The 12,218-nt window shown below is 39.7% G+C and overlaps 2 protein-coding genes across 3 annotated transcripts; both read right to left on the bottom strand.

The window, feature by feature from the left end:
* Positions 1-993: 993 nt before the first annotated feature.
* On the bottom strand, positions 994-5,119 carry LOC112572830. Its single transcript, XM_025252731.1, has 5 exons — positions 5,058-5,119; positions 4,502-4,770; positions 2,679-2,905; positions 2,365-2,427; positions 994-1,928 (listed from the first exon to the last, which is right to left on the bottom strand). Exons 2-5 carry the CDS (start codon positions 4,729-4,731, stop codon positions 1,474-1,476), a joined length of 975 nt encoding a protein of 324 aa, XP_025108516.1. The 5' UTR covers positions 4,732-4,770; positions 5,058-5,119; the 3' UTR covers positions 994-1,473.
* A 1,256-nt stretch (positions 5,120-6,375) lies between these two features.
* On the bottom strand, positions 6,376-9,884 carry LOC112572846. 2 transcript variants are annotated; one of them, XM_025252752.1, is made up of 5 exons: positions 9,790-9,884; positions 9,187-9,456; positions 8,595-8,821; positions 8,279-8,341; positions 6,376-7,882 (listed from the first exon to the last, which is right to left on the bottom strand). In XM_025252752.1, exons 1-5 carry the CDS (start codon positions 9,867-9,869, stop codon positions 7,428-7,430), a joined length of 1,095 nt encoding a protein of 364 aa, XP_025108537.1. In that variant the 5' UTR covers positions 9,870-9,884; the 3' UTR covers positions 6,376-7,427. The 2 variants fall into 2 exon arrangements, with proteins under 2 accessions (XP_025108537.1, XP_025108538.1); XM_025252753.1 differs by having other exon boundaries at positions 8,279-8,345; positions 8,650-8,821.
* Positions 9,885-12,218: the final 2,334 nt, after the last annotated feature.

Below are 12,218 nucleotides of genomic sequence, written 5' to 3'. Positions count from 1 at the left end.
TGGCAAGCTGCTGTAAGCTATTAAAGTTCCTGAATAGTTTTACTGTCAGTGTGTTCAAATGTAAGGCTGCTTTATTGCTTGAATTTGTGGTTTTATCATTAAGAAATTAGGTGAACACAGAAGGCTCGCACTATACTAGAAGTTTGACCCCAATCACCGCGGGTTAGTCGCCGTACACTGTAATTTGTGTAAGTAGATTAGTACATAAAAATATGATGTAAAATCGTGGTATTAGTAAAGTGGACCTTTTGTATATTTTTTCCTAATTATTTAAGGCTGAATCAACTGCTGTCATCAGAAATCTGAGAAAGAAAGATGCTAGTATTTTTACTGTTATGCCTATTGTCTATTGGATGGCGAAGGAAGTCTTGCCAATCTCAAAATTGTCAAGTTTAATTGAATTTCAGAATTTGACACCGCATTGTAGACTGTGAGAGCCATCAATAACATGAGTTCAATGACATGAACGCAGAGGTTTATTGGTTTGTAAAGCGAAATTAAATGAAAGAAAAGAAAAATGAGAAAAAAAGAGATATAAAATGTAAGATAAGAATAAAGAAGAGAAGGGAAGCCAGTGAACAAGAAAGATTGGAAGAAAGGAAGAAAGGAATGACGGGAAAAAAGAGGAAAAATGTGAAAGATAAGCATGAAAAATGAGAGAAATAACGAAGAATATAAAACAACAGGAAGAAAGAATGTAATCATGTATGAGGAAAAAGAGAGTAACACCCAATAGGACGTTATCCATTTTTTAAAATGAACTGCTATTTACTCGTCCCTTATGTCACTGAGTAAATGGACTTGAAATTAGTGAAATGCAGGTTGATTTCAGAAAAGTCGAGGTTACAAATGATTTTGCTTCTAATTCATTAATGATAGGAAAGGTAAGAGAGACTGAGAAGAAGACATTCGACACTCACCAGCCTCTAGCAGATCTAATGCTTTCCTCCACACACACACACAAACACACAAACACACACATATATCCACTGAATACGTTTGTAATTTATTTGAATGTTTCTCAAAAAGTTAAAATCAAAACGAGAAATCGCAAAACGAAACAAAGTAGCAGTGAACGCAAGATCTTTCGACATTATATGTATATCATTTATTTTTCTTTGATAATCATAAAGTCCTTTCACTCAAGTTCCTATCAAGCAGGCAGGTGAAGGTCCAGTACAGAGTCTGAAGCAGTCCAGCCAGTGTGTACTTCAAGGCGTTGTCATAGACGTCTCGATGTATTGTGATTAAAATGTCATTTCCAGCTGGTCTTGTCAACACGTGTAAGAGTGAAGTAAGCGAGTTACACGAGTTTTATATTTGCAAGAAATGGCAGATGATCCCCAGCTTTAAAAAAATAAAACAAATCTGCTTGGCGAGGACAGAAATACAAATGTTACTAACTTAAGAGCGAGTTTTAAGTATACAATATCTATCTTACCCAGTGACACTTATCCTGCATGTGTATGGTCGTTACTTGGAGCAGACGACACAAGGAAACATTTTCCCGCTTACATAAGGCGGGCAAGGGAGACTACCGCATGCAGCAGTGACGTAATAAAAGAGTTTGCCGTTGTCGTTCTCGTCGGACCCAGTGCGCGTGTGCTGCTCTCTGTCGACACAAATGTATTCTGTTGCTGCATTGTCACCGGGGTCTCCTGCCATGAGGTACCCGGAGTACTCCACTGTCCATCCAGCGAGGCAAGCACTGGCAGCGGGTACCATGAGGATTGTCGCCCGTGGGCTGCGGCATACAGCGCATAGGAGGTCAAGGTTATGTTTGGGAAGAGGTTCCACTTGCAATTCAGCTCCGTAGATGGATGCCACGTAGGTTGCACCAGGGTTGTTTTCCAAGACAGGGTTGAAAGGCAAGCATAAAGCGTTGGCGGCTGCTCCAGTGTGACTGTAGAATGAGCCGCCAATAAGACCTGAACAGAGGGGGAAAAAAAAATTCCAATTCGTCTGTATTAAAAGAAAATCTTGTTCATCGACATTCTAGTCAGTCTCGTTGGTTCAGGGAGCGAGGTCAGTGCCTTCAGTCTAAACCAACTTACTAGAAGGTCAAGGTCCTCAGCAATGTCGAGCGACGATAATAAACTGTTAAGATACTTCGTTTTAGTGAACATAAACATTTTAACTTTCTGTAGTTCAAATATTTTCTAAATACGTAATGTTATACGAAATAAATGTTATATAAATTGTAATTTATTCATGTCCTAGGTTTGGAGTAGACTTTCCGTAAAAATCACTGACACATCATCATCTCAAACAGCATACTATACAAACACATCTTTTTTTCACTTCTTTCTCTCATACTGACACCAGATTTTCTCTCTCTCTCTCTCTTACAGACAAAGACAGTACCTGAATAAACCAGCTCTGTGCCATTAGGACAGCCACTGTTGCCCCAGCGCTCGTACACGGCTCCTGTAGACAGAAACACAGTTGAAGCCCTCCGTAGTCAGTGACGTAATCAACATTCTGGGGTCAGAACAATAAGGTCAGCTAGTGTTTGTGTTAGCTTCAGGTGAGGAGCTCTCACTAACAGATTGATTAACTTAAAATGAATACAATGAAGATAATAACTGATGTTTATGGCAGATTTGTAAGTTCGTTTAAACAAACGCAAGACATCAGATTGCTAGCATGTGATTATTTCACAGGACGAAGAGTAGAACCTGTGCTCATGATGGTAGAAATGTTCTCGACGACAGGAGGAGGCTCGCTGCTGATCTGCGGTGTTCTGCCCACAGGTTTACTTCCGGTGTCCGCCAGCATGGCTGACTGGGCGAGAAGAAGATCTGATCGCAGGATGGACAACTCTCTTTGCACCTGCAGACCTTGAAACTGTGAACGGAGCGCTTGTATTTCGCTCGTCACTTCTCTCAACACGTTTGGATGTGGACTGAGAAATATTAATAAACAAGATAATGACAGTATATCAACCATTGTGTTAGTTAGCATCATTTCCGTTGATTAATGTAGTAAAATATGTAATTTATTTCGAGAAAAAAAATTAATATTGCAACCTGAGGAGTTTATATTACTCTAGCCACCATGAGGGTTTTCAAAGGGACAACATGTAGGGAGTGTCACAGAAAGCAAAAGTGAATCGAATAAAGCAGGGATGCACAACCTACGGCCCGCGGGCCATATCCGGCCCGCGAAGCTTCTGGCCACAGTACAGGAAATCGGCATGTTAGTAATAATAATGAACCCCCCCCAAAAAAAAGCGAAAAAAAAAAAAAGGGAAGAAGAAGTATTTATCTCTACGTAGGGGAGTCTCTCAATCTTTTGATGGATTTCATTCTTGATTTTCGTCTTTGGAGGAAACCAGTGTTTGAGAACGAGGGACGCCGCATTCCACAGGGGATTAGTGGTCTTTTGATTGGTTAATACTTGAATCAGTCGTTAAACAGATTGAAAATACAGACTCCGGGCTTTCTAGCAAGGTATAAAACAGTGGGGTTCTTACAGGGAAACAATACCAAAACAGCGTTTGAATTCCATCATTTTCCTGTGGAAATCAGGACTGATCGCCTGGGGGTACCTCGATTAAAATGTATTTTAAGACAATTTCTAACTTTTAGTTTAACATAGCAGTGTATTTTCCTATTAGTTCAATAACCAAGGAATCAATTTTTAAAGAAAAGTCAAACTGCACAAAATTGACCCTCAACACCTTTCGGGGCCTCTAGTATGTCACCTGCACTCTACAGTGCCTTTCAGACGAGGAATCTTCTTGAAATTATTTTCAATTCAGCGCTGGTCAGGAACCCCAGGCGGATAAGGCGAGTAGACGAAGAACAATTAACCAAAAGGGAAATAAAAACACAAAGAAAACCTGGAGAGAAAAACAAAACCAATCTTTAGATAAGTAGCAAATTCAGGACTACACCACAAGTCGTTCAAGACTTGTTTGCAATAGAAAAACCCGTCCGCTCCTCTCCCGTCAAGAAAAAAAAAAAAAAAAACCAATCACACCACACACATCCAAAACAATACTACACTCTTTCCTTTGTTCTTCCAACAAAACAACCAAACTTAATTAAACACAGATCACTTATGTGTGTGAACAAACGTTTTCAGTGATGAAACGGGCGAAACCCCTCTTACGTAATCGCCTCGCGGACGAACATTTCGATTCAGTGCTCAGACTTGGTGTTTCTTCGATGCAGCCAGACATTCAGAAGCTGGTTTCGGAAAAGCAGCTTTAATATCCCACTAAGTAAAACTTTTTTCTAATAAAAATGGTATGTTCTATTTTTTTTTTTTGGTAATTTTTGCGGTGAAGCGGCCCGCGACACGCGTGTCGGAAGGGAATATGGCCCGCAGGCCGTAAAAGGTTGTGCATCACTGGAATAAAGCAACTTGCTTAGGAAAAAAATCCTAAACTACTTTAGTCAGTGCCGGTATTTTTTAGCCTAATATTTTGCACAATAGCTTATCTAAAGATAGTTAAACAATAAAATTGGGATAAGCGCCGAAGCCTTGCACTGACCTTTGTGCACCGCACTGCCCGCCTGCTTTCATTTCCGTCACTGTTCTCCTCAACACCTCCAGCTCGGCCTCGATGTGACGTAACTTCCTCATCTCCAGACCTCCCGCGCTGGATGCTAAGGACGACGACGCGGAATTATCAGCTGTGACGTTTGTGTCCAGGCTCATGGTGTACAACACAGGAAGTGACGTCAGTAAGATGACAACCGTCAGCAACGCCATTAAAGCCATGAAGGTGATAGGCTTCTACTTTATTGTGTAGTGAGGTTTCTGAAGAACAACAGGAATAATACAAGGTGATCATATACTCCATAGCTTGTATTGAGACACTTTACACCGTGTGACTTTGTATCTGGAATCTTGGTATAGTGTAGACATTAGAAGACACTTCTCTGAACTGATGTAATGGAATGACGGAAGAACTAAACTAAACGAACTAAAGATAATGACCAAGCGAAAAGATCAATTAGTTGTCTCTGAAAGTGAAAAAGCCCTTCTTCACATTTCTACCAAAAATGTTCTGATTGAGTTTTCCGAAATAAAGTTGTTCAGCTTACCGTTTATTCGCTGTGCAGACGATGGAAGTAGCGAACGCTCAGTGTCTTCTTTAAGAGTGTCTCACCGACCTTTAATTTATACAAGTCCAGGACAGGAAGGCAAGTAAAAAGAATACTGAGCAGAAATGCTAATGCATAGTCTAAGATTGCGAAATAGAAATCCAAATGACTGAAAAGACGATTAAAATATTTCAGCCATCTTGAACTGAGAGCGCGAGAGTTAAACAGCAAACGTCAGTTGAACTGGTATTTAAACATTTTATGAAGCACAATCTCTTAGTCAATTAAAAAGGTCGAACCACTTTATCAGTTACAAATGACAAAAGTAGAGCTGAATTTTCATTACTTAACAAGACATTTTATAACATATACTGAGAATGTTTTCTGTAGATTGTGTGCAACAGAAGAGTTTGCTCAGATACTAATTTTGGTAACAGTTAATGACGACTGGTGATTAAATACTTCACTATGTGTTACTTTTCTTTTTCGACTAAGTGTAGTTTTGATGTTTGCAACTATCTCTTCTAGGGAAAAATTTGTGTTGACCTTTAACACTTACACTCCAGTGAGTCAGCGTGGGAAAATATTCAAGACTGATAAAACTCGCCGTTAGGCACTTCGTTCAAGAAAAAAATTGTTTGTGTGAGGTTTTATTGCTCAGTGGAGAAATGTGGAATGTATAATATTCTACTGCTTGTACGATTGCTTTTACATGAGTCTTTAAACCATAGAACATTATGCTAATTTGTTTGTTTGCGAAAATATGTTATGAACAAAATTATAACAAGAAGGAAACTAAAAAATACAATTTCATTTTCCTTTTAATTTTTTGTACGAATAAAACATAACGGTCTGAGCTCTTTTGTCCTAAATAAAAGAAAGAAGGTTACTTCTAAAGACAGGTAAAGAGAATGTCTTGTTAAGAAATACTAAGAGCACAATGTGTTGTTACAATGTTGTGGTTTTAGAATAAACTGCAGTTTACTCGTCCCTTAAGTCCCTGAGTAAAGGGACAGGACCTTAGTGAAATCCAGGTTTCTTTCACAAAAGTCGAGGTTACAAATGATTTCACAGACTAATTCGTTAGTGAAAGAAGAAAGAAAAAAGAAGAGAAGGAAAGGAGGAGAAGACATCCGGCACTTCCAAGCTTCTACCGTGTCAGATGCTTCCCCTCCCATCCCCCTCCCAACACACACACGAACATGTCCGCAGACACGCAAACGCACACATGCACAGTACATAGACACGTTTGCACCCGCATGCACGCTGTCTCTCACACACACACATAAACGTGCACACAGGCACACACATGTGTAAACTATTTTTAACGTTTTTATTATCAACACAAAGGACTGTAATAAGCAACAACAATAAAAAATTTGTTTTCGCTTCTCCTGATATCGTGGTTCTGCGTCTCTCCATGCTGACATTATTCATTGATAATATCTGTTGTCATTCTTGTCATGATGTGGCCACGACCAGCCTGGATAACACAAGAAGCCGTTTACTGTATCAAAGATGTGATTGTGCTGCTGTGTGTTTACACTCTGTGTCCTTGTGATTTATGTGAATTTGAGGTTTTCTCGACAAGAAAACTAGATGCTAGTTGAATGTAAAAAGGAGAAACACAAGGCCTGGGAAACAGGGTCGTACATAAAAGTTTGGCAAATGGCTTGGAAATAAAGAAAAAGGTGAAATGGCAGTTCTGTACAGAAGCGTTGCTATCATTTTGTTCTTTTGGCTATTGCAGTGCTAGAGGGATAAAGCTGGAAAATATTTATTATCTTAACAAGCAATGAAGTTCTAAAATAGTATGTAGAAATGTCTTCTGTCCACCTTCTAACAGATTAATTGATTGATTGATTGAGTGATTAAGTCGCATACACAAACAATCTGATACACATCTTTATCCATTGATATCTCTCGTCTTAGCTTAGCTTATTTTTGAATTTAATTGTTTACTTTTGTTCTGTAAGCGTAAAATCGTTCAGAATTAAAATTTTGTTTGACGTTTCCCAAACTAATCATAAACTCCAGTTACTAACAAGCCAGACAGGTGAATATTTAGTACAGAGTCTGAAGCAGCCCGGCCAGTGTGAACTTCAGGGCGTTGTCAATAGAAGTTTCCATGCATAGTGAGTAAAATGCCATTGCCAGCTAGTCATGTCAACACGTGTATGTGAATGTTAAAGTAAATGAGTGAGCTACAATATTTAGATATCTGCTAATAAAAAAGGAAACAGAAGAAGGTTCAGGACTCAAGCTGCTTGGCGAGGACAGAAATACAAATGTTGCTAAGTTAAGAGCGAGTTTGAAGTATACAATATATATATCTGACCCAGTGACATCTATCCTGTATGTGTATGGTCGTTACTTGGAGCAGACGACACAAGGGAACACTTTCCCGTTTTCATACGGCGGGCAAGGGAGACTACCGCACATAACAGTGACGTAATAAAACAGTTTGCCGTCGTCGTTCTTGTCGGACCCAGTGCGCGTGTGCTGCTCTCTGTCGACACAAATGTATTCTGTTGCTGCAGTGTGACTGTAGTATCCTGCCATGAGGTACCCGGAATACTCCACTGTCCATCCAGGGAGGCAAGCGCTGGCAGCGGGTACCATGAGGATTGTCGCCCGTGGGCTGCGGCATACAGCGCATAGAGGGTCAAGGTTATGTTTGGGAAGAGGAGTGAGTTCAAGTTCAGCTCCGTAGATAACAGTGAGAGTGCTCGCGCCGGGGTTGTTCTCTAAGACAGGGTTCAAAGGCAAGCACAGGGCGTTGGCGGCTGCTCCAGTGTGAGTAAAATGTGAGCCGCCAATAAGACCTGAACAGAGAAAAAAATTCTGATTCTTCTTCATAAAACGAAAATCTCGTTCATCGTCATTGTAGTCAGTCTTATGGTTCAGGGAACAAGATTATTGTCTTCAATCTAAACCAACGTACTGAAAGGTCAAGGTCCTCAGCAATGTTGAGCGACGATAATAAACTGTTAATATACCTCGTTTGAACGATTACTAAACACAATTATTCCAAAATGTATGTAGCTTTTATGTTTTCTATATACGTATTGCTATACATCATCATCACCATCAAAAAGCATACTATTTAAAAACATTTTTTTCACCACCTCTTTTCTCTCATACTGACATCAGACTTACTCTCCTGTTTTACTTTCAACCTTTCTCTCTCTCTCATACTCTCTTACAGACAATGACAGTACCTGAATAAACCAGCTCTGTGCCATTAGGACAGCCACTGTTGCCCCAGCGCTCGTACACGGCTCCTGTAGACAGAAACACAGTTAAAGCCCTCCGTAGTCGGTGACGTAATCAACATTCTGGGGTCGGAACGATCAGGTCAGCGCTAAGATTTGTGTTAGCTTCAGGTGAGGAGCTCTCACTAACAGACTGATTAACAAACAATGAATACAGTGAAGATAATAACTGATGTTAATGGCAGCATTATAAGTTAGTTTAAACAAACGCAAGACATCAGATTGCTAGCATGTGATTTTTTTATAGGACGAAGCGTAGAACCTGTGCTCATGATGGTACAAATGTTCTCGGCGACACGAGGAGGCTCATTGCTGATCTGCGGTGTTCTGCCCACAGGCTTACTTCCGGTGTCCGCCAGCATGGCTGACTGGGCGAGAAGAAGATCAGATCGCAGGACGGACAACTCTCTTTGCACCTGCAGACCTTGAAACTGTGAACGGAGCGCTTGTATTTCGCTCGTCACTTCTTGCAACACGTTTGGATGTGGACTGAGAAATAAAAATAAACAACATAATGACAGTGTATCAACCATTATGTTTGTAAGCATCATTTCCGTTGATTACTGTAGCTAAATATGTAATGTTTTCTGCAAAAAAAAAAAATTAATATTGCAACCTGAAGAGTTAATATTAGTCTAGCCACAACGGTTTTCAAAGGGCTCGAGTGACAGCAAGAAGAGAGAGAGAGTTGCACAGAAAGCAAAAGTGTATCGAATAAAGCAGCTTGCTTAGAAAAATAAACCAAAACTACTTTAGTCCGTGCAGGTATTTTTTAGCGTAATATTTTGTACAATAGTTTATCTAAATATACTTAAACAATAAAATTCAGATAAGAGCCGAAGCCTTGGACTGACCTCTGTGACCCACACTGAACACCAGCTTTTATTTCCGTCACTGTTCTCCTCAACACCTCGAGCTCGGCCTCGATGTGACGTAACTTCCTCATTTCCAGACCTCCAGCGCCTGATGCTAACGACGTCGACGCGGAATTATCAGCTGTGACGTTTGTGTCCAGGCTCATGGTGTACAACACAGGAAGTGACGTCAGGAAGCAGATTAAGGTCAATAACGCCATTGTGGTCATCGAGGGAGAGAGCTTCTGCTTCCGTGTGTGAATAAAACCTCTTGTGGTTAAAAAAAAAAGATAAGAAGGTGACATTATGGGATCTTTATTTTCTTGTTGTTGAGTATTTTACACTTTGAACATTTTTATCTTCAGTCTCACATAGAAAAGGGAGGGTAATCTCAGTTCAAGGATTAATGTATCGACAGTTTATGACCAAAAGATGGAGTCAACAGCCACTCCAGCCAGAAAAGTGATAAAGTGTCTCACATACTGCATACAGTCGAGGGATGCAGATCGCCTAACAGACCAACGCTGCCTTATACCAAACCTCTCCTTATGCTAAAGTGCGTACAGCAGTTAAATATTTAATTGCAAAAAATGCTCAACTTACCGTTCACACGTTGTGCAGTCAGTAGAAGTCGTGCTGTTCGATGTTGTCTTCTCACTGAAGAGTGTCTCCCAGCCCCTCATATTTATACAACTCTGGGGAGAGCACCAAGGAATAAGTATACCGAGCAGAAATGCAAGTGCATAGTCAAAGATCGAAAATGTCGATTAGCTATCAATGGTCTCCTGAAATGACTGCCCTCGCCTTACAAAGAGGATTTAAATACCTCATCTAGATGGAGCTCAGTGTGTTAGAGTCAAATAGGTTGAGTCGTTTGATTTTCTTAGAAAATATTTTATCAAACATAATTAAAAATTGTTGTTCTTTCAATGATTCACAACAAAATTACTAGTTAAAACATTGCCATTTATCTCAGAAACATTTTCACATTAAATAACAATAAATAGATTCTCTTATATTTTAGAACACGAAACATGAATACAGAAGTAAGTTTGTTTGTTTAATTTATATTGAAAGTGTTAGTAAAAGCTAGTAACGACAGCCAGCAGAATTGGGGAATCAGAAAATGGAGTTCACATATACTAATTGTGTTGCAAACTATTATGGATACTTATCAATACCGTATACATTTGATTCTACTTAACCAAAGATACGACCATCGTGTTAACCATGAGGGTCAGATTTTGGTCACACGATGAGCAGGCCACCCACATCTAGCTTTTTGTAGGTTCAAAATAATTTGTACCTTTATTTGTTTAATATGCAACTTACAAAAAAAATCGTTGTCGTTTTGTTTTTCTAAATTGTCCTCGGTACTCAAATATACAAGGCATGACTTTTGTAGATAATTTTTAGTATGTAGTGCAAGACAAAAAAAAAAAACTGATAATAGTTTAGGTTGTGTCAAACATGTACTACTCTACACTGCAGTCATCTGACATACACAAGGATCGACAATGCTTTGAGAGCAGTATGTCCGCGAGCATCTTTTCTCTTTCGGCTGAGTATAATTTCGATGTTTACAAATATATTTTCTTGCTGACATTCTAAACTTCAACTACTCCCTCCCTCACGTGTCTGTGAAAGTGTTCAAGTGTAATCCAAACCATGGGAACACCTTTGGTGCGGAGTTGTCTTGACTGTAGAATTCTCTTCTGTTTTAATGATTAAAACGCCTAAATGTGTTTTCAACCAAATAATATCAACTCTAGGGTTTGCAAGCTACGGGCTTCTTGTAGGTGACTACGTTTTGAAAGTAAACAACAACCATGTGAACTTTCCGTTTCGCAATTTCCCACATCGGGGTGAGAGTGTTAAGAGATGCTGATCTCCCAGAGCTGACAGTTTCCTACACAAACAGTTGCTTTGTGTGTAAATGCCTGTCTGTTAGTCTTTCATCAAGTCCATAGCATCAGTCTGCTTCTCTTCTGTTCCTTCATGTGTCGCTGCATTGCGATAAGCATATTTAAACAGTTTAGCGAGTGAACGAATGTATAGAAAAAGGCAGTAAACGAGGAACTGAGGAGAGGAATTAAGGACATATCCCTGCAAAGCAGCTAACCCTGTACACAGGTGCTACATAAGACGACGACGACGACGAAGCATAAGAAGAAGACGACGACGACGAAGAATAAGCAGATGATGATGATGATGATGATGAAGAAGACGACAACGATAGTGTTCATTGCGATGTATGATCTATTGGATCTTAATTTTTTTTGGACATACGTCGTAGACGAACTTAACTGTGTAGATGTGAAGATTTTCACAGATTAGCTACCTTGGAACGCGCGTTTTAACACAAATACTTACAACCACGTACGTGAAAACTGGAAATGTCATTACACACACACATACATGGGTATGTGATTATACAGATACACAAGCTACGATCCCACACAGACACGCGCACACACACGCACACACACACATTAAAACATGTGTACATTCTTTTTCAGTCTACACTAGGGACTGTAGCAGGCAGCAAGTAGAATCAGTCATCTGCTTGTAGCTCTAGGCTCGCCTTCGTGTCTTTCCATGCTGACATTATTAAGTAATAGCAAGCAGCTGCTGGCACCCTTGTCTGCCACGTTGTCAACAGAAACTGGAGCAGCCTGGACAGATGTGGAAACCACTCTCAACTCAAAGGGAGTGTTTATATATTTTTTTCTTGTTATTTTTTTTTTCACATGTTGCCTTTTCTCAAGAAAGTGAACGAAAAGCGTAGTTAGAGATAAAAGGAGAACCAAGGCCAAACAATAACGAGTTTGTTCTTTCCCACGACATTTGCTCGGAATTTCTGTTTGCTGAGAAGCTTGGAGGTAAACAAACAAACAAACAAACAAAAAATCGTCAGAATCCTGTTGAGACGACGGGTATCATTTTGCCCCTTTTTAAATTACCGTATAAGAACTATAAAGAGCTGAAAATTGCTTTAACATTAGTTTGTTTAGTGTCTGTCTGTCTTTATA

Source organism: Pomacea canaliculata, linkage group LG9, assembly GCF_003073045.1.
Source record: "Pomacea canaliculata isolate SZHN2017 linkage group LG9, ASM307304v1, whole genome shotgun sequence".
In the NCBI taxonomy this organism is placed as follows: Eukaryota; Metazoa; Mollusca; class Gastropoda; order Architaenioglossa; family Ampullariidae; genus Pomacea; species Pomacea canaliculata.
This window is presented reverse-complemented; position numbering and strand designations above follow the sequence as displayed.

Coding starts and splice junctions, on each gene's coding strand:
- LOC112572846 (XM_025252752.1), bottom strand. CDS start 9,869: ATGAGGGGCTGGGAGACACTCTTCAGTGAGAAGACAACATCGAACAGC. Junction 9,457..9,789: donor GACTGCACAACGTGTGAACG/GTAAGTTGAGCA, acceptor TTTAACCACAAG/AGGTTTTATTCACACACGGA. Junction 8,822..9,186: donor GTTCAGTGTGGGTCACAGAG/GTCAGTCCAAGG, acceptor TTTATTTCTCAG/TCCACATCCAAACGTGTTGC.
- LOC112572830 (XM_025252731.1), bottom strand. CDS start 4,731: ATGGCTTTAATGGCGTTGCTGACGGTTGTCATCTTACTGACGTCACTT. Junction 2,906..4,501: donor GGGCAGTGCGGTGCACAAAG/GTCAGTGCAAGG, acceptor AATATTTCTCAG/TCCACATCCAAACGTGTTGA. Junction 2,428..2,678: donor TTCTACCATCATGAGCACAG/GTTCTACTCTTC, acceptor TTCTGTCTACAG/GAGCCGTGTACGAGCGCTGG.